Raw genomic sequence first — 24108 nt, forward strand, 5'->3', positions numbered from 1 at the left:
GGTTAAAAGCTCTTCTGAAGCTACTTCACCAAAGATCAAATGGGATGGAAATACAGATGCAGGAAGATTTCTATTTAAGAAATGCATCGGGGGGGGGGGGGTCCTATATTATCAATAGATCTGCTGTCGTTAATTCTTCTACTCTGCACTCTTACAAGAAAGCACCACGTATTTGATGGCTGATAAATAACCCAAGGCCAAACATGACAAGCCATTGCTTCAAAGCTTCTCTTTATTTATACTTGGGTTTGTTTGTTTTTTGCATTGCACATATTGTGCAGAAAGCTTTCCTTGAAGGCAAGTTCTTGCATCAGTCTGAGAATACAATAGATCTAAAACCATCCTTACATCAACAAGTCAAACAGTCACATTCAACAATCTCTTTTAGCTAACTTTTGTCTAAACACTGGAAAACGATACTCCATAAATCAAGGCGTTCCACTAATTCTCCTGGTTTATACAAGGCTTTAAGCTGCAATCTCCATTCAGGAAGTTTAGAATGCAGTTCTTGATTGTAAAGTGTTTCTGTGCACACATTACATATCAGGCACACAAACTTATATAAAACTGGTTGAAATACAAAAATATGGTTATCACAAGAGTACCAAACAGCACAGAATTAAAACAATTATTTATCATTAATATCAAATTTATGTACATCATACCTCCCCACCGAAATGATTTCCCCTTCTTCCAAAGTGATAACGTCAACATTAAGATAGAACTAGCCTAACTTAAGTCCTCACAACAAATACGCAGGATCTCTCCTCTTTTATTACCCACAGAAGTTATTATAAATAATTTTCACAAGTTGTATGAATGCTTTATTGCACATTGTACAGCACGCATGCCAACATCTGGGGGAGAGAGAGAAAATTCCTCTATCCCTTCATTTGACACGTAGTGTAAAATACCTTGCCCTCTCATTTCCCCATGCAAACAACTGCTTTTTAAGGAGTTTTAAACATTGAAGGGTCATTTTAAAGAGGGGTGGGAGACCCCATAGAGAACAAAAGAGATGCATTGCGCTGTTGTGTGGCTATTGTTAACCGTTTAACGCACTTCTTGCCTCTTTAATGGACTCATTTCTGCTTCCTAGTCTTACAAAGGCATTAAAAGCTGACAATTAAAAAGTCTGAGGCAGAATGCTAGGTTTCCCCCACCCGCACTGTAAATAAAACAAAACAAAAAACCATATGCAGCTGCTACATATGCAGTCGTACATTCCTTCTGCTTTGCAGAATTAGGGTTTTCTGACCCACATATTCCATTAAAGATCAAATTACTTGGTGCTTTGTGCTGTTTGCAATTAACAAGGTAGCTGCAGCAGCCCCAGAATTTTGCCAGACTCTCCAGTCCTGGTTTATGATTAACCCTTTGGACTGAGCTCTGCCACAGAATAGGGTTGGGAGGAAATGGATATATATAGCCTGCGGCGAAGGATTCTGCTCTAAAGAATAAATATGAGGAATGGGCCATGAAAGGGTTTACGATATGCGGCATTAAAAAGTAAGGAATGACCACAGAAATTATTTGCGACAAGGCATCCTTCTGTTTATAATATGCTATCAGCACACAAAGCCTATATATAAAAATCAACCAAAAGCTGTAACAACTAAAAAAAAAAAGGGGGGTGGTCAATAAGTTAGTCGCACCTTTTAGCAGACTGCTCCCCCCTCAAATCCCACCCCACCCCCCTGCCAAATGAGTAAAATTGCACCATTGCGGAGAATTGAAGGGAGAGTGCGTGCATAAATTAAGGTACAGCAACTTCGAGAAGCCGGTTGTTTTTTCGCTTGCAAGTGGGCACGTTGCCGTTCTTCTGGTTGCCCCGCACAAACTTGACGCACACTTTGTCTTGTCTGAACTGAACGAGGAACCTAGGAGGTGCAAAAAAAACCCAGGTTTCAGTTTGGTATGGTGTTCGTCCCAGTTGGCTGCAGCAGAAAGGAGAAAGCAATGAAGTGCAAACACATCACAAGCCCTCTTCATATTAGCAATAAAATAGAAGGTGATTATCTCACGTTAATCATACTTGGAGAAGACATGCTAAAATCAATGGACCTGAATATGGCCAACGTTGGATATTCCTACCCAGTAACTCACTGCAAATCTACTCCCCCTTCCCGCCACCCTTGATTTTCGCTTATCTTCCATAGTGCTAAGTTAGTGACCTACCTCCAAAATTTGCTTATACCAGGCAGTGAGGCAGGTTGTACATTCTGTTAATGGGTTATTAACAGGTTGCAAATGCCAGATACTTTTGTTTGCTTTTTTAAAAAAAACACAATTTTTTTATTGGTTTTTAAACAAATACAAAAGGTTTGCTTTTTAAAAAAAAAATAGAAATATTACTGTTGAGGGCAGACAAGAAGAATGTCCAGATTTTCTATCTCGGGTATCAGGCCAAGTACCGTTTAAAAAGCAAATACTAGGGCTGCTATTTGATAAAAGATAACTTCAGTTGTTTTGGACCAACTGAAGTTTCCAAATCATCTACAAGGGCAGCCCCACGTAGAGTGTGTTGCAATAAGCTAATGTGGAAAGTTGCCAGAGCACGGAGTACAGCAGAGAGAATCATACAGAGAAAAGGAAAGAAGGTGGCTGGCACACTTACTGTGTTGCCCTACAGCACTTAGCATGCTTTTACAAAAATAAAATCAAAATGCAGACACTGGAATAAATACAAAATGTCACAATTTGGCTTTACGTTCAAGATTGGCTCAATATGGTGTGCCGGAATTTCTACTGCCGGCTGAAACAATCAAAAATGTTTTTCAGCTGTATCCCAGCCTCCAGCACATTGAGTACAGATAAATTTATTCCCCGCCACACTTGACGCGAGGAAATAATGGAGTCAAAATGGGACACATTCCTCCAACCCCGCCTGGTGGGTCTCATGGAACAAGGAAGATACCAAGAGATTCCTTCATCCTCCTTCTGCTTAAGACAGAAGAAAGCAAAGTCTTAATTGCTCACTGCAAACTGACTGCTCTCTATTCTCAAGTCATGAAATCTTTGCTAGCTAATGTATTCTGCGATGTCTTTCTTTTTTAATCCTCTAAAGCATGGGTAGGCAAACTAAGGCCCAATTGCCTTCTAAATCTGGCCCGTGGACGATCCAGGAATCAGTGTGTTTTTACATGAGTAGAATGTGTCCTTTTATTTAAACTGCATCTCTGGGTTATTTGTGGGGCATAGGAATTCGTTCTGTTCCCCCTTCAAAATATAGTCCGGCCCCCCCACAAGGTCTGAGGGACAGTGGACCGGCCCCCTGCTGAAAACATTTGCTGACCCCTGCTCTAAAGTCAAGTCAAAGCAATTCTGACAAATAAAAAGAAACCTTTACGGAGGGTGGCAGAGTTAGTAAACGCAGTGGCGTAGCGTGGGGGGTGCAGGGGGGGCCGGCCGCACCGGGCGCAACATCTGGGGGATAGGGTTAGGGGGCGCAAATCCACGGGTTAGGGGGCGCAAATTACTTGCCTTGCCCCGGGTGCTGACAACCCACGCTACGCCACTGAGTAAACGAAGTTGGAAAGCCCACATTTTCCACAAACGGCCCACTTTTCCTTTGAGGTGTACTCTAAGGGGTACTACCTAACCTGGTCCTGTTTGTGAACTACTCTTACCAAATCCCTCAATTCAGAAACAGCCCCCACCCCCCGGCCCTCAACAGATTTTTTCACCCAAGGATAGCCAATGTGGTACCTTTCAAATGTTGTTGGACTACAACTTCCATCTTCCCTGACCATTGGCCATGCTGGCTGGGGCTGATGGGAGCTGGAATCCAACAATATATGGAGGGCACAATGTTGGCTAACCATTTGAATCACTGTTCCTGCCTTCACATGTGTCTAACCACCCACAGAGATCCATAAAATAAGTATTAATACGTATATGCTTACTATGTCCATGTAAGGTAAAGGTAAAGGGACCCCTGACCATTAGGTCCAGTTGTGACCGACTCTGGGGTTGCGGCGCTCATTTCGCTTTATTGGCTGAGGGAGCTGGAGTACAGCTTCCGGGTCATGTGGCCAGCATGACTAAGCCGCTTCTGGCGAACCAGAGCAGCGCACGGAAACACCGTTTACCTTCCCGCTGGAGCGGTACCTATTTATCTACTTGCACTTTGACGTGCTTTTGAACTGCTAGGTTGGCAGGAGCAGGGACTGAGCAACGGGAGCTCACCTCATCGCGGGGATTCGAACTGCCAACCTTCTGATCGGCAAGTCCTAGGCTCTGTGATTTAACCCACAGCGCCACCTGCGTCCCATGTAGCTCCAATGTAATTTCCAAAGCCTGGTCCCTTCTTCCTACCAATTTCAACCCTCCTCCCTTCTAGCTGCTCCCATCAGAATGTCCCTCTCCCTTGCTGCTGATAGACTGAATGGTTCTTTGCTGGACACACCAGGCCCTGTCCTACAAAAGTAACCACCATGGGCACAATTCAGCCAAAATTAATCACTTTTTAGACCCCATTTACTGCAACGGGGAAGCAAGGCATGTGTCCAACCCTCTCCAGTTGAAATCAACGGTTTAACTTTGGGTCGGCGGTGCCTTGCTTTTCAAACAACATGCTGATACATCCTTGTTGCATGTAAGGAATGCTCTTCAAGGCAACTGCACAATCACATTTGGAGGGTTCTCTCAGCCATTGGAAAGGCTTTGTTAAAAATAATAAGGTAAAACCAAGCTTCTAAGAAACATCTTGGTGGGTAGGGTAGAACTGGCTACATCTGGGCCCTGTCTCCCAAATATCTGCTGTATGATAATTTAGGGCTTATCTGAATCCATTTAATATCTAAAACCCTTCATTTTCATATTATTCAGCTTTTCACAGTGACCACGTTATTTCCTACTTAGCCCTGTCCAAGTTGTGTAACTGAATTCTTGGACACCCTCTCCCCTCTCTTGGCTTTGCTACGTCCAAGTGGCTAGGCTAAATTCCCAGTAGCTTGCAAACCATTAGTTTAAGTGTTACTGAATATTCCCCTCCTCCACATTCAGTACAGCAGCTCCAGAAACAATAAACATCATAGCACCATTTAGCACTGACAGATCCCATTGGTAACAAAGCAGGAAAGCACGCCACCTTTTTAGAAGAGGCAGCCTCTCTTTCCAGCATTTTATCTTAAGCGAGGTTTCCAACAGGGATTTAGCACACTTCAAAAGGATTTTTGCCTTAAATCAGAAGCCACAAATCAAACTAACTGCAGAGCTCCTGGGACGAAGGAGCCTGATCTTCTCAGAGCTTCTACAGAGTACATCTTTCCACCTACCCAGCTGGGAGTCCCTGATGAGGCATTAGCCCAGAACTCCCATCCACTCAAACCCTTCCCCTAAAACCTTATGGCAAAAGTGGTCAGCCTTTTAGAGTGCAGTGCTCCATCCATCATTGGTGATGGATTGCATCTCTTTCTCTCTCGCTCTCCCTCAACTAAAAAGCACTGTAACATGTAATCCACTTTAGATGGATTGCAATCGTGAAAGGCAGGAGAGGAATAACTGATTAAATAAATACATAAACGGCACGTCAGCCAGCAACTGAAAAACTGTGGCTAATGGTCAGCAGTGTTACACCAATCCTGTCCCAAACACCAGTTAACTACAAGTCCTAGTGAGCAATGTTTATTCATATTTTCATCATGCGCCATCATCTGAAAGGCTGCAAGGAAAGGACCACAACAAATAATGATGCATAGAAGAAGGGCAACAGTTGCTGTAAGCCAGTGTTTCCAAAACTTGGGTCTCTGGTTGTTTTTGGAATACAGTCGTACCTTGGTTGTTCGTTCGACTTCTGAAAACGTTAGAAAACAACCAAGGTGTGGCTTCCGATTGCCTGCAGGAGCTTCCTGCACTCCACAGGAAGCCACGTCAGATGTTCGGCTTCCAAAGAATGTTTGCAAACCAGAACACTCACTTCCGAGTTTGCGGCGTTCGGGAGCCAAAACGTTTGACGACCAAGACATTTGACAACCAAGGTTCGACTGTACAGTTCCAATTATCCTTGACCACTGGTCCTGCTAGCTAGGGATGGTGGAAGTAGTTACGCTGTTGTAAGCCAATGTAGAGAAACCTAACGCACCTTCCTCATCTGTTGGTGGCTGAGGGCCCCCAGCTCATAAAAACTACCTTACACAAAGTCGAATCATTGGTCTGTTCACTTCAGTATTGCCTATGCTAAGTTCTCCAGGGAATCATGGGAGGAATATTTCCCAGCCCTACCCAGAGATGCTGGGGATTGGACCTGGGACATTCTGAAAGCAAAAGCACATGGTCTGTCCCTGAGTTGCAGTGCCCCCCAACTAATATTCTGAGCTCCAATGCACCATCGCCTTTCATGCAGTTTCTAGGGGCAGAGCAGTAGTCCCAATTAAAGGTGTTAAGCACTGCTCCTCAGTTTCTTTTCGATCCCTCTGCCCCAAAGGGACACCTGGTAATACAGTCGTCCCTTGGAAGTCAAACGGAATCCGTTTCGGAAGTCCGTTTGACTTCCAAAACGTTCAGAAACCAAAGCGCGGCTTGCGATTGGCTGCAGGAAGATCGTGCAGTCAATCGGAAGCCATGGAAGCCCCATTGGACATTCGGCTTCCAAAAACAGCTCGCAAACTGGAACAATCACTTCCAGGTTTGCAGCGTTTGGGAGCCAAAACGTTCGAGAACTAAGGTGTTCAAAAACCAAGGTACACCTGTATAAACATATGTCATTGCTAGACTAAAGGAGCAACATACAAGCACAACCATAATTGCGTTTGAAGACCATACGCTCACATGCTCCCTGCAAGTCCTGTATACCTACTTTTCGATGCTTTGTAGAACTAGCAGTCCCCTTACCTACACAAATGCAAACACAAGTAGTTGTACGCTAGGGATTACCATAGTCTGGCCTTGTTTGCATCATTAGGAAACAGACTTGCAGGGTTACATCACGTAAGTGAAATTGCCTTAAGCAGACTCATCCAGTGTGCTAAATATTTACCAAGCACACACAGATTTAATTTTGATCAAGTCTGGCACCTTTGGAAGCAAAGGCTATCGAAAATTATGGTTTACTAGTAGATTAAATCAATTTCCCCCTCCTATTGCATAAAAAAGGGCTCCAAAACACCATCTGCGCTGACAATTCAGCTTACGCCAAAAATAAGTCATCTGAAAATTCACAAGTCTCCCTTTCTTCCAGACCCTCCTGCGAGCAAGTAATTCTATAGCAATAAATGGGTGAGAAAGTAATGGAATGCATAAGACCCCCGTTTTACAAGAACACACACCAAGATTACTAGGGGACTCTGATTTTTATCGCCTCTTATTCAAAGGAAGAGTAAGAAAACTGATCATGCAGTGGAATCAATTATGTTCCACACATTACTAAGTCCCAGTCAAATTGTCAAGATGAAGCTGGGGCTAAGAAATAACTCCTGAAAAGACTGTTTTAAAAGCATAAATGTGCGTCCCTGCTCAAATAGCAGAGAGAGACCCAAAGATCCAAATCGTACAACCAGATGGGCCATTGACCCATGTCATGTGGGCAGGCTTTGAATATTGTTAGGGAGCAATGCTGCATAAGGCAGCAAAGGGATAACTGAAGTTCTTTTTGAAAACTACCTTATTGTAGGGAGGAGTCCTAACACTGGCTTCCCAGACTTACAGCTGTAGTCAGGCAGGTTGGGGAAATGGAGAGCAGAGTGTGGCCACTTCTGTGGTGGCCCCCTCGCTAAACAGTTTCAAGGCTGTTGCTTCCACATGCTTTCCCTGTCTCTCCATGGTGGTTTGTTTCTCATCAGCCTTCCTATTTTTAACCTTCAGTTTGTTTTCATATTATTAAATCAGTTTCAATCTTTTCATTTAGAGTCATTTCAAATTCTCCCAGCAGAAGCTGTTTAAAGTGGGCAAATGCCAGCACATACTCATCAGATATTTCAATGTTGAGCTTCTGCTTGGTTTGGCTGAGCGTCGTGCGGTAAAGCTTCGTGGCCATTTCAATCAGGTGATCGCTGCTGAACAGGAAGTCCCCTTTCCCAGCTGCTCCAGATCCCTGGCACAGAAAAGGAAACTCGCACATTATCATTCAATCAAATTCAAACAGGGATTATCCGTACTTTCTCCCAGCTTTAGAGCTCTGTTTCCTGGCGCTATTTTTTCCTGCCCCAGAGCTTTCCTGAAAACCAGCTCTTTGCAGCTGATTTGGAGCAAACAGCAATCCATGAAACACCTGAATTGCTGTTTGCTGCGCTTCAGCTTTAGAGAGCAGGTTTTCACAGGAAAAGTGAGTGGAAAAAAGAGCACTTGAACAAGGAGCTTTAAAGTGTGGAGTTGTGCCTGGAACGCATAGGGCAAAGGATAAGTGTGGATAAGCCCGCAGCATTTTTTTCTGTTATCAGCAGCCCAATTAACCAAAGCCCAGTACTGGAAACAATCTATTAAAATCCCTATTGAAGTTTGGCTAAATAATATTTGGAATGTGCCCTACTCGGCACAGAAGGCACTTCAAGGAAGGACATTTTTGGTGAAACGTGCTTTGCCTTCTTTTCCTTTACAAATGAGACAGAAAATACTTTTATTCTGCCTACAACTGTCCCTGTGGACAGCATTTTAAAATTTATAATACACAGATAAACTTATTGTGTACTACAGTGGAACCTCGGTTTTCAAACGTCTTGACTGCTGAACGTTTCAGAAGCCAAACGCTGAAAACCTGGAAGTGAATGCTTCTGTTTTTGAACGTGCCTCAGAAGTTGAACAGCTTTCGCAGCACGTCTTTCCATTTTCACCATTCACTTTGTTGACAGCACTTTGATTTTCGGTTTTTGAACATTTCAGAAGTCGAAGGACTTCCGGAACAGATTACGTTTGAAAACAGAGGTTCCACTGTACATAGTACATACGAAACTTTAGTGGAATGTACCACTGGGCACGTTATTGTTGCTATATGTTGTTCAAAGGGGGGGGATAGGGAAGGGGCTGAAAGTATAGCAAACTTGTAGTTGAGGCTGCCAGTTCAAAGGAAACATCATGTATTTACACATACAGTGTGCAGATAGCAGAAAATTCCCATTTTATTCTGTATAGGCTGTGATTTACTACCATCCCGAGTTTTGAATTATGAAGCGTTTGCTCATATTATACAGGATTTCCTACCTACCTCTTTGAGATGCACAGCAAAGAAGCCATCATTCTGGGAGCTCATGGACACCTTCGTGACGTCCCCTAGAGGAACCTCTGATTTGATATGCCCTGATTTCTGATCGGCAAGCAGCACGTTGTTTTTTGTGAGCAGGAAAATCCTAGCAGTGCACTGAGGAAGAACAACAGGGATTATTCACGGGGCTAATACATAGGGGTAGCTATTAAAGAAGCAATGCAACTTCAAGGTCTGGCTTGTACCAAGATTTTTCAAGTCTACATGACAAAAGTAGCAGCCATTTTGGTTCAGTGGCGAAAGGGCCACCCTTTCCAAATGAATTTGCGATCTTGAAATGGAGGAATGAATTACAAAATGGCTACGGAAATGGGAATAAGGATCTAGTTAACTAGGGACAGGATAAGTCACAAGTCTCACTGATGCTTATGCCTTTGAACATTCCATCACCATTGGGAATAGCTATTCTAAAATAAGGCAAACTAGAATGAAGGACCCTTAGCACTGGGGATACAGGATTTTTAAAAGCAACATTTTTTTGCTTTTGCTTCACACAGTAATAAGCTTATGTAAAATAAGTCAAAGGGAACAAAAAATGAATCTCATTGGGTATAAGCTTTTTTTGTGTGTGTTACCTTTCCATTTGCTCTGTTGATTTTGTTTACTACTTCAGCAATGATGATTTTTTCCTCCACGGCATCCTTTAGTTTCTTATACTTGGGGTTTTTGCTGATTTCGAGGTAAGCCCCTTGGAAAGGCTGCCCAACACTGGAGGGAGACAACAGAAAGAAAGAGATGAAGAAAGCTCATAAAATGGCTCCACTGGCATGCCTTTAGTCAAGCTTGCAAACAGCCACTTGCCTGGCGATTAATGAAATTTCTATACTGCCCTTCATCCGGGGATCAGTGGGCGGTTTACAATATAAAAGCAGAAAAATATCTAACACAGTAACATAAGGAAAACAATACACCCCCCGCCCCAGTTTAAAAGGCCATAGACAGTTTAATTATCCAGTAATTACCCAGGAATTATCAAAAGGCTTGGGAGAAGGGGAATGTTTTTACCTGGCACCTAAAGACATGCAATGAAGGTGCCAGGCAAGCCTCCCTGGGGAGAGCATTTCACAAGCAGGGAGCCACTGCAGAAAAGGTCTTTCTTGTGGTGCCACCCTCTGGAGCTCTCATGGAGGAGGCACACAAAGAATAACCTCAGATTATGGTCAAGGTTCTGGGTCAGTTCATGTGTGGGGAGGCAGTCCTTGAGGTATTGTGGCTTTGAGCTGTTTAGGGAGCATTTAATGGGAGATGCTGACAAAAGTTCTCTTATGTGTGTTTTTTATATTTTGCTGGAAGCTACCCAGAGTGGCTGGGGCACCCCAGTCAGATGGGACGCGTATAAATAATAAAGTTGTTGTTGTCATCAACATCATCACCACCACTATTATGACAGGTTTGGAAGATAGCTTTGCTAGCTCACTATGCTCAACCTGAAAGGAATGATGAGGTTTTCAGCCCCCAGAATTTTCCTAGGCTGAAGAAGAATTTCTGGGTTTCCTGTACACTCAATTTCCCCCTACTATTAAGGGAGCCATGCCTCTACATTATAATCAGTAGGTAAATTAAGACCCTGCACGAGCAATAAAATAAAATCCTTTGCCCCTCAGAGCTTTGCCTCACAGGAAATCCAGTTGTGTGTGACATGTGTATTTGTGATGTAACAATTACCACTTCTGGCTACTTTAGACACATTTCCTCATCTGGGAAACTGAGACGGGGGTACAAACCCTGAGAGCAAAACCCAGTGAGACGAACACATAGCCCTATAGCCATGTAGCCCAGGAGTCTAATCCGCAACTATGTCAGAGGACTCTCCTAACAAAACAGACACCCAACATATATTTAATTACAAAAAGAATACATTTCTTACAACACTTATTAAGATTCCCAAACAATTTTTTGTCGTCATTTTGCATTAGATTCCCCCCCCCCCCCCGCTTCCAAAGGAAGAAGGAATGCAGACAGTGTTACAACTCCTGAAGCAATATGAACTGTGTGTACCCCTGTCTGGAACAAGGAGTGCTGCCTGAGATTCATCCAAACATATGATGGCCGGCTCCTACCTGTCTAAGAAACTGATAAGATAAAGAACTTAACTTTGGCTGCTTTTTTTAAATACCGAAGTGAAAAAAGACCTGAGTGGTATCCGAACACACGTCTTAAGTTAATTATGGGCTGTGTTCAAAATAGTCCTTCCTTACGTCTTTCCTGCATCACCCACTAATTAATTTTCACCGGATGACCCCCAAGATCTGGATTACGAGAGGAGAAATCTCAAATTCCTTCAAACCACATGTAACTTTATAAACCACTATTGTGTTGCCCCTTTTTCGCTGTAAACTAAACTAGAAGCTTCAATGTATATGGCTGTGGTCTTTCTTCACAGAGGTCTTGCTCCTTTTTCTGTTCCTTTTTCCAAAGCATCACTGAATTGACATTTTATTTTCAGTCCTTTCCCTAATAATCCCTAGCATGAAACTTGGAATTTTCCACGGTCATCACGCAGGGATCTACGTTTCCACAATAAGTCCCTGCTCCCCACAGAGGTTTCCTAGAATGCGAGGTTTTAATTTAAAAAATAAATACATAAATCCCTTCTTCAGAATATTTGCGCGAGTCGCTGACTGATACCAGGCAGGCCTCACAAAGATGCAAACACATACAACACAACACACTCCTGGGAAGTGTGTAATTTTAAAATGACGAGGCATCTCCTAGAAAGCTTCTTCATTCCTAGTTTTCAGTAATCCCCTCTCTTGCACTTTGGCATGGGAGAAATGGGGAAGGGCATAAAGTTGTTGTTGTTGTTTTTTAAAAAATGTTATGATTTTATGTAACATCCATTTGAAACCTACATAGTACCTAAATTCGATAGCCTTGTACGCGGCGTGTTCAGTGTGCTTAACCAACTTAGATTCAATTTTCCAGATGTAAAGCCATTGGAAGAAATATTTTACTAAGCCAATAATCCATGTAATATAAGCTCTCTGGGCAAGCCCATGGAGATAAGCAAAGTTGTGAAAGCCTACAACGGGCAGCATCTGCTAGTAGAGATAAGTAGGATTCCCTAGCAAATTTCCCCCTCAATGCTTATGAAATAAGGTCATTTCAATCTTGCAGCCTCTGCATAGGACTCCGAACGGCTGATTACCTGGCTGCGTATAAAGCTTTCTTGTCCTTGAAAAGTTCGCTAGCTTCCAGTTTTTCTTCATAAACCAGTTTCTTCTGGTCCGTGAACTGGTCCCGGTACTTTTTACACTACGAAAACAGCATTACAGATGAATCACAAAGCTTTTCTTTGAAAGTGGCTTCAGAAGAGCAGCTGCCATGGCTTGCTATTCCCTTTGTGCATAAGAAGCCAATTTTAATGCATTTCTGGATTGAATCAGTCACATCCCACAGGCAATTATATAAACGCAGCAATCAGCTCCACAAGAAGTACCTCATTTTCTACCTGTTTCCCTGTGAACACGCATTCATCAGAAGACAACCTAGGCAGGGCATCAAAATGTAAAAAAATAAAAAAAATAAAAATTTCTGCTTGGCTACCATTTGCTTATCTGGGACGGGGGTGGAGCTGTGGTCTAAACCACAGAGCCTAGGGCTTGCCGATCAAAAGGTTGGCGGTTCAAATCCCCGCGACAGGGTGAGCTCTCGTTGTTCGGTCCCTGCTCCTGCCGACCTAGCAATTCAAAAGCATGTCAAGTAGATAAATAGGTACCGCTCCGGCGGGAAGGTAAATGGCGTTTCTTTGCGCTGCTCTGGTTCGCCAGAAGTGGCTTAGTCATGCTGGCCACATGACCCGGAAGCTGTACTCCAGCTCCCTCAGCCAATAAAGCGAAATGAGCGCCGCAACCCCAGAGTCGGTCACAACTGGACCTAATGGTCAGGGGTCCCTTTACCTTTACCTTACATGGACATAGTAAGCATATACGTAGGAATACTTATTTTATGGATCTCTGTGGGTGGTTAGACACATGTGAAGGCAGGAACAGTGATTCAAATGGTTAGCCAACATTGTGCCCTCCATATATTGTTGGATTCCAGCTCCCATCAGCCCCAGCCAGCATGGCCAATGGTCAGGGAAGATGGAAGTTGTAGTCCAACAACATTTGAAAGGTACCACATTGGCTATCCTTGGGTGAAAAAATGTGCAAGTAGATAAATAGGTACCGCTCCGGCGGGAAGGTAAATGGCGTTTACGTGCGCTGCTCTGGTTCGCCAGAAGTGGCTTAGTCATGCTGGTGACATGACCCAGAAGCTGTCTGCGGACAAACGCTGGCTCCCTTGTTCAGTAAAGCGAGATGAGCGCCGCAACCCCAGAGTCGTTCACGACTGGACTGTCTGGGGTCCCTTTACCTATACCTTTACCTTTTGCTTCTTAAATAACTCCTCTGACTAAATCTCGCAGGATGAACAGATATGCTCACAGCGATCGTTACACATGTTCCCTCTGCCTCATAAAACTAATTAGTAACATACAGGCCAGAATACGAGGCTTAGGGAAATTCTAATGGCTGGGGAAAGTGTAGATTAATGGGGAAATATGGGAATCACCCAGAGGGCTGTTTCAAGAACTGTTGCTTACACTTCTCATTTTGATTCAGCCATCCTCAGCAACTTAACTAAACTAAGGAAGGAAGGAAGGAAGGAAGGAAGGAAGGAGAGAGAGAGAGAGAGAGAGAGAGAGAGAGAGAGAACACAGAGACCCCCGACCTTTAGCCAGTTTATCTGGGAAGTTCCAAATAACATGTGCACAGTTCCCAGTTGGACTTTGCTAGAGTTCAGTAAGGCAGTCACACTTTTAAGCTTTCTGTAAATAGAATTTAACAGCTACCTTCTCTCACAAGATTGATGACTATACAGGCGCTACTAAGGAAGATTAAAGGCACTACCTTTTCATGGGGAGAAAATGTTAGCTCCCCACTAACAAATGAAACCCAAGAGCAATTTCAGTCTCTTTGGACTGTTGCTATTTGAAACTATTGACAGCCTCTGAAATACATATTTTTGCTGAGACACTTCTAATGAAAAATAAGGAGCACTGCATGTTTAGTCCCCCTGGTCCTTTATTAATGGCTTTTATCGTATTTTATTTGTTCAGATGTTCCAATGCTTCATGTTTATGTTTCATACAATAAAACAAAACACTATATTATACATTAAATTGCTTTGAGTGCCTGAGAGCAGAAGGTAGAACAGACTATAAATAAAAATACAAACAAACAAACAAATACAATTAACTCTTGTATCATATGGTTACCCTCCACAAGTGGAATATCCTCTTCAGTTCCTTGTGAGTTGAATCCAAGAAGAGATAAGGCCTTGCTGGCCAGTTTTTATCGATTGGCGATAAAGAAGGCATCTTATTCTTCATTTCCAAGAAATACTTTTGCATCTATGGTAAGAAGAATTAAGCAACCTGTGTGTTTTTTTTGTTTGCTTTTAAATGATCAATTTTTTTTTATTCAAGCAGGCTTTCCCTATTCACATTCCCTATTCAAGAGATCTGTCAAACCAACATCCAGCTTCATTTACACAAAAAGATATTACACTGCTGGCAACAACTGAGTGTAAAACCATTGTACTTTTTACTAAGCCAATGAGCTGGTTCTGATGTGACTACACCTCCCACTCATCCCAGCCAGCATGACCAATGGTCAAGGGGAATGGGAATTGTAGCTCAGCAATTATCTGGAGGAACAAAGGTTCTCAACGCTGGCACCAAACCACAGTTTAACATTGCAAGACTAAGCCACAGCAAGCCATGGGCTCATGTACTCCTGCTCTTTCTGTGGCACTGCTGTGAGGAGCTGAGCAACTTTTTGTTTTTGGTTAAATGCAGTCTACTTTGCCATCTGCAGCACAGATAATTAAAAAAACAAAACACATTAATAGAGAAAGCAGTGTTGTTCTCTATGTACTATGTATTCCTCCAATCAGCCCCTCTTATGTATGTTGAGAAATAAAACAACTTCAAATGATTGTGTTTGCTATTCTTTTCTGATGACTGGCTGCAGGTGAATGATGACTGGCTGCAGTAATTGTATAAGAGGAAAAGGAAACGTACAATTTTCTGAAGTATAAATTCGTAGATCTTCCTTCCAGCGTTGGCCCGGAAGAATTTCCTGTACTCTCTACGGACCTGAAAAATTAAAAACTCAAGAGTAAACATTCAGCTTTTGTTTTTGTTTTCTTCTCATAAGCATAAGTAGTACACTGATTTCCAAGGAGACAATTTTTAGTGTTGTTCTGCAGAGGCAAGACCACAATCTAGACCCCCCCCCCCGATACAAAACGTTAAGGTAAACACAGGCAAAATAAAAATCCTCATTAACTACTTAAGAGGCTTTAGCATTTCTGGATGTGTTTATTATTATCAGGAAACCTGACTTCCTGCCTATGACCCAATGGAGCTCTCAGGAGGTTACAGAGCCTTGGCCAATGAGCAGTCACAGGGGGGCAGCCTAGTTCTGTTTTTTTCCCACCCTCCCCCCTTGCAAAATGACTGTGGACGCTTAAGCATTGCCATTTTACAAAGCCTTCCCCCCTTCCCCCTTTGTTTTGACCGCTGGGAGTGGTTTGGGAGTCGCGGGCGGGTGGTGCGCCGAATGTCCGCCTTGAATGGCTCGCTCTACCGCTGTGGGTGCACCGCTCTGTGCACCCGAGCAGTATCCCGCGCCTGGGAGGGCACCCTCTGCGCCCCACGCCCCTCAGGAGCACACCCATCTGGGGCAGCACGGGCACATGCTCCGACGCTGCAAAAAGCAGCAAGAATATACAGCGTCTTCATATACGGTATTTTTCGCTCTATAGGATGCACCGTTCCATAGGACGCACCGGACCATAGGAGGGGGAGAGAGGGGGGCGGGGAACCTCCCCCTCTCTGCTCAGTGCCCCTTCAGCCAATCGGCAGGAGAAACGGAGCCCCTTCCATTTCTCCTCCCTCTTCGCTGAAGGGGTGCTGCGCAGAGAGGGAAAACTGTGCAGTGCCTCTCCAGTGAAGTGAAGCCTGGGGAGCAAGAGTGATAGGTGTGCACCGACCCCTCTCGCTCTCCAGGCTTCAGGCGGCTATCCGCAAGCCTTTGGAGCATGGCAGGAACTCCTGCTGCGCTCCGAAGGCTTGCAGATAGCTGCCTGAAGCCTCCAGAGCACAGCAGGAGTTCCCGCTGCACTCTGGGGGCTTCAGGCAGCTTCAGCGAAAGCAACGCGAAGCCTCCAGAGGGCGGGGGGAGCTCTCCCTCTGTGCTTCAGAGACTTCGCGTTTCTATCGCTGAAGCCAAGGAGCCTGCATTCGCTCCATAGGACGCACACACATTTCCCCTTCATTTTTGGAGGGGGGAAAGTGTGTCCTATAGAGCAAAAAATACGGTATTTGACTTGCAACACAAATATAAAGGATCAATGGCAATCCCCTTCTTGATTTGAATGGAATGGGGTTGCACCTTTAAGAAATTTGCCCTTGTTTCAGTTGCTTACAGGTCGTGGTCAGCGATGAAAGAACCTGGCTCGGCCGCACGTCGGCATGACACAGCCGCATCAAAGAACCAGGGAGCTGCAAAATGCCTGCAAACTTTGCTCGGGGACCCTGTATGCATAAACGGCTCACACTATACCAGGTGTGGGGGGACCCTTCAGATGTTGCTGACTTCCAGCTCCCATCACCCCTGGCAAACATGGCCAGTGACCGGGGATGTTGGGAGCTGTAGTTCAGCAACATCGGGAGGGTTCCCCCACACCTGCACTAAGCCATAATTTGGCTTAGTGTGGCACGCAAATCAGGACTGTGTGTGGCTGCTGCGATTCCTGTATGACTGTTGCAGGAGGAGTTTTGCTGCAGCCGCAGAAATTGTAGCGGTCACATATCTAGCCTCCTCTCTTGCCCCCATCCCCTGGAAGCATCCGCTCACACAAATCGTCACTCCATGTGGGTGTAATCCATTTGCCGGCAGGGATCCATCCTCATCAGAAGGAAAATTAAGCATACTTAAAAAGGTAAAGGTAAAGGTACCCCTGCCCGTACCGGCCAGTCTTGCCAGACTCTAGGGTTGTGCGCTCATCTCACTCTAGAGGCCGGGAGCCAGCGCTGTCCGCAGACACTTCCGGGTCACGTGGCCAGCGTGACAAGCTGCATCTGGCGAGCCAGCGCAGCACACGGAACGCTGTTTGCCTTCCCGCTGGTAAGCGGTCCCTATTTATTTACTTGCACCCGAGGGTGCTTTCAAACTGCTAGGTTGGCAGGCGCTGGGACAGAATGACGGGAGCGCACCCCGCCACGGGGATTCAAACCGCCGACCATGCGATCGGCAAGTCCTAGGCGCTGAGGTTTTACCCACAGCGGCACCCGCGTCCCTTTAAGCATACTTAACGTTTAGTAATTCTGGACAATCATGTACCAACGAAAGCAGAGAGCTATCGTCACACAACAGCAAAAGGTGGTTCAGAAAAGAATTGTCTGCCATTACTTGAATTGTCGCCAATGCCAGCTGGTGTCAATAGCTGCAATGACACCCCATTAGTTAAAACTATTTATTATCCCTTTGATAAGTCGCACTGCTGGTAAGATTAGCAATGTTTTTGAAACAGCTGGATAGATTTGAAAACGCACACACATAAAGTTGTCTGGCATAATCTGCAACGCCATTTTGCTTGCTTGTTTCTAAGAGTCTAATCTATGGGAAAGAATAATTTCCTTAAAGATCATGCTTGCTAGAGCAATCTCACAGCACCAGAGGTTGATTATGCGTTAGTAGAGAGCACGCTTTTTATTGAGTTCATTATTGACATAAGGGAGTCGTTTAAGAGAGTACCTTTAGTCCAAGCCAGTAAGCCCAAATGACTGCAACAGCATGCTTACGCCTAGCCTCTTCCTTCAAGCGTTTCAACTCCCTTCGAGCCTAAAAGGTTTAGACAGTGAATCACAGAGACAGCCTGATGCAGGTAAGCACAATGACCAGGAACTGAATTCTCCCACTGATAGAACAAGCCAATACAGGAAGATGGAAGAACATATGCAACTTTTAGAACCCCAGCATGGAAGGGTGAAGAGAGGGTGAAAGTGCAAGCAGACCCCTCAGCGCTGCTTCACCAAGCCAGGTAAGAGAAGTAAGAGTAGCAGAAGTTCCCTGGGTTCTGGCACTCTCATATGGCATGTTAGGTCTGGCAAATGCTGCATAGCTCTCAATTTTAAATAGAAAACTTTCTGCACAGTTGCAGCCCAAAGGGTTGTTATTCCAGGTAAAACATTAGGACACGCCCCATTAAAGCACTAAGGTCTGAACATGAAGTACTTAAGGAACCCAGTTTAGGCCAGCCTTACACAATTTTGGGTGTCAATGCGCTTTCTTCCAAAATCTTGTAAACGAGCTTCTTCTTTGATGTCACACAGAGACATACATGCACATCACATCACATCAACATGACTTCAGTATGTGTAGAGCACAGGGAATGGGTAACACAAAAAGGGATGTTAAAGATCTATACATTCTGTATGGCCATGAGATTCTGTTATTGCTTTTGGGTATTTTAGGGTTAGTAGAGGACAGGCATCTTCAGAGTTCAAATGGTTGTTTGAGTATAGCCATAGTTATGCACCTGCAGCATTGAGACATAGTTCATCCCACAGAATGTTTGTCTTGCAAATTTTGCAGTCCGTAACAAAAGCATGCTCTGCTACTTAAGTCTGTATTCAAATAGAAGTTCACACAAGCGCATTTAAGTTCTTAGTAAATGGCATACGAATGTTGGAGGGAATTGCAGTGTCATTAGGGTTCAGGCAATGATCAATTTACTCTCAATGATATTTTTGTTTATGGTCAGCAATGGATGATTGTTTCATGAATGGGTTCAGTTTATGAACCCCTCATGCCTAAAGTGTTTTTGGGAAGATGTTGTGTGTATGTGTTTTGTTTTGTTTGAATTACATGGTGGTGGTGGTGCCCTGTGCAATTTGATCACCAAATCAAATAAACATTTGAAATTCTACAGATCAAGTGGCTGGTCATACCAAACACCTATTATTATAATTATTATTAAAAAAATACTTTTCCTCAAACAAATCAGTCAAAGCTATCTTGCAGGAGAATTTCCAGTTGTTTCCTAAAGTAAATTTCCACTCCAAAGGGGCCAACAACCACATGACGTGATTCAATGCTAGTTTACTTTGACAGTATCCCAGCTATCACAAACAGAAGAGCTTGGTTTTCCAAATTAAACCTATAACCCTCAAGCTACTTTTTATGGTATATCACTACTAAGGCCCAAACAGTTGAATCATTTCATCTAAGTGGAGCATTTTGCCATACAAAAAATAAAAATAAAAACAGCTGCAGCAAATAGTGATGTACCAGGCAGCATTTACTTCCCTAAGGTACAGCCACATTTGGTAAGGCTCTTCAGTATAGTTAGTTGTTTCAAAAGAACGTTCTCTAGGGAGGAGCTTTCGTTACATAACACACGTTTTCTTCTTTTCTCTGTATCAATATTGTGCAATCAGTTGCTCACTGTAAACCAGGGGTGCCCAAACTTTTTTTAAAGATTTGATGAAGTGAACATGCGGGAGGACCAACCAAAGTTGTTGACCTTTTTTTACAATTCTACCCCTGAGTTGTTGAGCAGGATATATATACTGCCACCAGATTTAAGATTTAGTTGACCAGATTTAAGTTTTAGTTGATTAGGGCCCCAAAACGGACTTCGGACATGCCTGCTGTAAACTTTTGGTATGACTATTCATCTTGGGATTTTCCTGTGTCATTTAGTGTTTTGTTGGAAACCACCCAGATGCGTGGGGTATAAATAATAAATAATAATAATAATAATAATAATAATAATAATAATAATAATAATATTGTTGTTATTATTATTATTATTCTATAAAAATGAGAAATTTAGACCATAGAATTCTTTTGGGATTAAAATAAACAACAACACTTTCTCACAAATTGTGAAATATTAGGACATGGGTTAGAACCTATGTGCACTGCTGTGAATTTAATTATTAGAACATTTTTCCGCCTCGGCTCTTAGCGTGGGAACCTATAAAATTAGTACTGCATGTGCATGCTAATAAAAGGGCCTTTGCTTCGAGACATGCAAGTTTAGTTAAATACATTTTAGAGCCCCTTTTTCAGTCTAGATGCTTTATGGCTTGTTAACAAGCAATTAGTGCTAAACAGCTGGGCATGCCTGGACTTTTTTTAGTTTATGGAACTTTTTTCAGGTTAAGTGGGGCAAAGATGTAAAGGAAAAGCTATCAGCGGTGGCATGCTCCTGTTTAGTAAGCCAGCACAAATAATTAATTCTTGCTTTAAAAAAAAGGGAGTGGGATAAGGGAAGGGGGCACATGACGCTTGCATGTAGTACCTTTAATCCAAGCCAGTAAGCCCAAATAACAGCAATAGCAAGCTTATTCCTAGCCTCCTCCTTCAGCCGCCTCAGCTCCCTTCGCGCCTGCAGTGCATTTGAAAATGAATTGCAGGAAGTTTTGAAAGAGACAAAGGAAAGAAAAGAAAAGAGTTTGCTTCAGTTTTCCCAATGGACAGAAAGGAAGCCGTTTCACACAGAATAAATGAAAAGTGTGTGCCTGGATTTTTAGACCGAAAAGCACAGTTTGGAGTGGGGTGAGGGAAGTAGAGAAAACTCAAGTGAAGGGAAGTAAGCAGCTGAAAACATTTCTGCCACTCTTTCCATCGAAAAGGCAACCTTTGCACCACGTAGCCGGCTTGGAAACAAACAGAAGCCGGCTTGTGTTTTCTTACCTGAGCTCCGTGCCAATAAGCGGCAATAGTTGTAACAGCTTCCTGACAGCGTTTCTGATGCTTGAGTTCGCGAAGCAGCTTTCGAGCCTGTGAAACAGCAATAGCCCGTGCCAAAGAAGAGTTAGCGCTTAAAATACAGCTGTGCAAAAGATAACAGAGCGATCTGATGCCCACCTGCCCACTTCAAACTCCCAGACCTAGCAAACATTTCATAATTATTCCATCCCAGTACATTTCCGAGCACAATTCAAAGTGTTGGTGCTGAGCTTTAAAGCCCTAAATGACCTCGGCCCAGTATACCTGAAGGAGCGTCTCCACCCCCATCGTTCAGCCCAGACACTGAGGTCCAGCTCCGAGGGCCTTCTGGCAGTTCACTCACTGTGAGAAGTGAGGTTACAGGGAACCAGGCAGAGGGCCTTCTCAGTACAGTGGTACCTCAGGATACATACGCTTCAGGTTACAGACGCTTCAGGTTACAGACGCTTCAGGTTACAGACTCCGCTAACCCAGAAGTATTACCTCAGATTAAGAACTTTGCTTCAGGATGAGAACAGAAATTGTGCTCCAGCGGTGCGCCAGCAGCAGGAGGCCCCATTAGCTAAAGTGGTGCTTCAGGTTAAGAACAGTTTCAAGTTAAGAACGGATCTCTAGAACGAATTAAGTACTTAACCTGAGGTACCACTGTAGTGGCGCCCACCCTGTGGAACGTCATCCCACCAGATGTCAAGGAAATAAACAACTATCTGACTTTTAGAAGACATCTGAAGGCAGCCCTGTTTAGGGAAGTTTTCCTAGGCCCATCTAATTCTACTGGTGGCTTGGGATTTTAAGCCACAATTACTCAAGTTTTCAAAATACATCAGCAAATGCACGTAAAACAGATTGGGGAGGGGTGGAATAGAAAATCATTTTAAGAATAATCCAAACAGCATTCTGGTAAACCACATTTTGCTTGACTGGGTTCTTATTTTCGATTCCTTCAGCACATTCTAAGCAGCCCTACTTGTTTTTTAAAGAACATTATGGTTGGACCTAAATCTCGCATGTCCAGCTTGCCTTTCTGAACCCCAGCCACTGCTTTTACACCGAAAAGCAGTAAATCCATTAATTACATCCTTTTTAAAAACAACAAGAAGGTTTTCCAACGGCAGGGTGTGATTCTCAGGTAAGAATAAGTGAACAAGCGAGGGTTTAACACTTTTATTTCCCTGCACCAACCTAGGAGTCTAAATACACGTCTGGGAATGAAACACAGGTACAAGTACCCCTTTTCTCTACCACGGAAATTGGCCGTGGATGACGTAGTTACAACCCAAGGGGCTGAATTGACTTTTTCTCACCTTCCATCCTCTGATATAAGACTGCATCACGATGGCAGAACTCTTGATCTGCTGGTACTTCTTTTGTTGCTGCATTGAAAATTTAAACAAGAATGAGTTTTACATAACTGAAATATACTCAGCTTGTCACACACACACTTTGTACTTGTTCTATTAGGGATGCATGCTATGTAGGGACTGCCTCGGTGAGTGATACAACCTGTTTGCTAGAAGCACACTGCACTTCTAAGAGCAACACGCTGAACGGTGAATAGACATTTGTCAATAATTGGCCACTAACCAGCACCTGAAACCGTGGTTTGAAGCAGGTTTGCAAACCATGGCTGTATTGGCAATGGTTAAGTGTTTACGTCGGCAATGAGCAAAACCTGGTTAAAGACAGTTTCTGATCAACTCAGCCTCTCGGTTCACAAGGCGTCTCCTTATACATGTCACCTGGAGGCATATTTTAGCCAAGCAAAGGGGAAAAAACATGGTTTCACTGGGCATTTGGAACCTGAATCAGGATTAAGGCAGCAAACCATACTACGTCTGCTTTGGGTCCAAGAGCTCTACTGCTGTTTCTGTGGCTTTTCAAGCTGAATTAACAGTGCATGTTGAGACCAACTAAGAGTACTCTAAGACGCATCCCTCAACTAATTGTTTTAAGATTACAAAGCTGTGGCAAGACTTATCAACATCCAAACCTGAGCATCTTCCAAGAATACTCACTACAAAAGCAGGGCACAGTTCTGAGTTTACAGCCATTTTTTAAAAAATTCACTGGGTACTTTAGTTTAACCACAGATGTCACAATTTTTATTTTTATTTTTTGCTAAGTATTGCAAACTGCACTGAACTCTTGAGAAGGGACAGGATTAAAAAAGCCCCACATATAATATTTTCTTACTGCATATCTCCTGTACCAAGCAGCAATCACAATCTGACTCCTTTTCATGAGAAGAAAACGTGTGCGACACTTCCAGCCCCTGTAGATCTTCTGGATCAGGGTAGCCAAATCCTCAAGGCGCTGTTTTCTTAGATCTTCTAATTTGAAGAGCTGGGGGGGGGGTTGGGGAAGGAAGGAGAAATGAGAAGTGTTATGCACTGAAGTTCTCACCCTGGGCCAGCAGGGGGATACTGTAGATGGTTATGCAAATGAAGGATCGAAAGTGACGTTCAGTGATTGGATAGTTTTAGAAAGTTGCTATAGTAACGTTGTAGTGGAGCTCTATATAAGCAGGCTGACTGAGCCCTTCAGCTCAGTTCTGTTCTGGCCTCTGAATAAACAAGAGCTGTTTGAAGAATCGCTGTGTCGTCTGATATGTTCGCCCACAACTTAACAAGAAGGAAGAGTAAAATGTTTGACACCTAAGTTATTTTAGGTTTTGCACACACATGCAGCAGAATGTGGTGGCAGCGAGGTATCAGAGACCAGAGGTGGTACAACGGGCTGGACCATTTGACAATGTGGGTGGAGAGATTATGTTTTAAATGCCCCCTATGTTTAAAAACAAAAATCCTCATGAGGAAAACTAATTCTGCAGGGAGCAAGCTTGAACCTCTCACTGGTGTATTGGCTTTTTGCCAGCGAGGAGTTTTACATGAGAATGCATTCAGAAAGGGCATTCCCCAGCTGCAATTCAAACTAGGAACAATCCATTCCTATACAGTGGTACCTCTAGATACGAACGGGATCCGTTCCAGAGCCCTGTTTGCATCTAGAGGTAAACGTAACTAGCGATGGCACGTCTGCACACGCACGTGTCGCTTTTCGCCACTTCTGCGCATGCGCGTGACGTCATTTTAAGCGTCTGCACATGTGCAAACGGCAACT

General features: G+C 43.7%; 1 protein-coding gene across 6 annotated transcripts in view; it reads right to left on the reverse strand.

The window, feature by feature from the left end:
* Positions 1–214: 214 nt before the first annotated feature.
* Positions 215–24108, reverse strand: part of MYO1B (myosin IB) — a 155173-nt gene continuing 131279 nt past the window's right edge. For 3 of the 6 annotated variants that reach the window (XM_083705425.1, XM_083705424.1, XM_083705426.1), the window contains exons 20-31: positions 23182–23331; positions 22293–22361; positions 20953–21039; positions 20558–20644; positions 18004–18090; positions 15264–15338; positions 14457–14591; positions 12345–12451; positions 9772–9904; positions 9140–9292; positions 7905–8032; positions 215–1880 (exon numbers count right to left, since the gene is read on the reverse strand). In XM_083705425.1, coding sequence (XP_083561551.1) covers positions 1757–1880; positions 7905–8032; positions 9140–9292; positions 9772–9904; positions 12345–12451; positions 14457–14591; positions 15264–15338; positions 18004–18090; positions 20558–20644; positions 20953–21039; positions 22293–22361; positions 23182–23331 — 1335 coding nt within the window. In that variant the 3' untranslated portion in view covers positions 215–1756. The remainder of the gene's footprint in view (positions 1881–7904; positions 8033–9139; positions 9293–9771; positions 9905–12344; positions 12452–14456; positions 14592–15263; positions 15339–18003; positions 18091–20557; positions 20645–20952; positions 21040–22292; positions 22362–23181; positions 23332–24108) is intronic. The other 3 variants (XM_083705428.1, XM_083705429.1, XM_083705427.1) reach the window with 2 other exon arrangements.

This window comes from Podarcis gaigeae (assembly GCF_964106915.1).
Source record: "Podarcis gaigeae genome assembly, chromosome: 1".
Classification (NCBI taxonomy): domain Eukaryota; kingdom Metazoa; phylum Chordata; class Lepidosauria; order Squamata; family Lacertidae; genus Podarcis; species Podarcis gaigeae.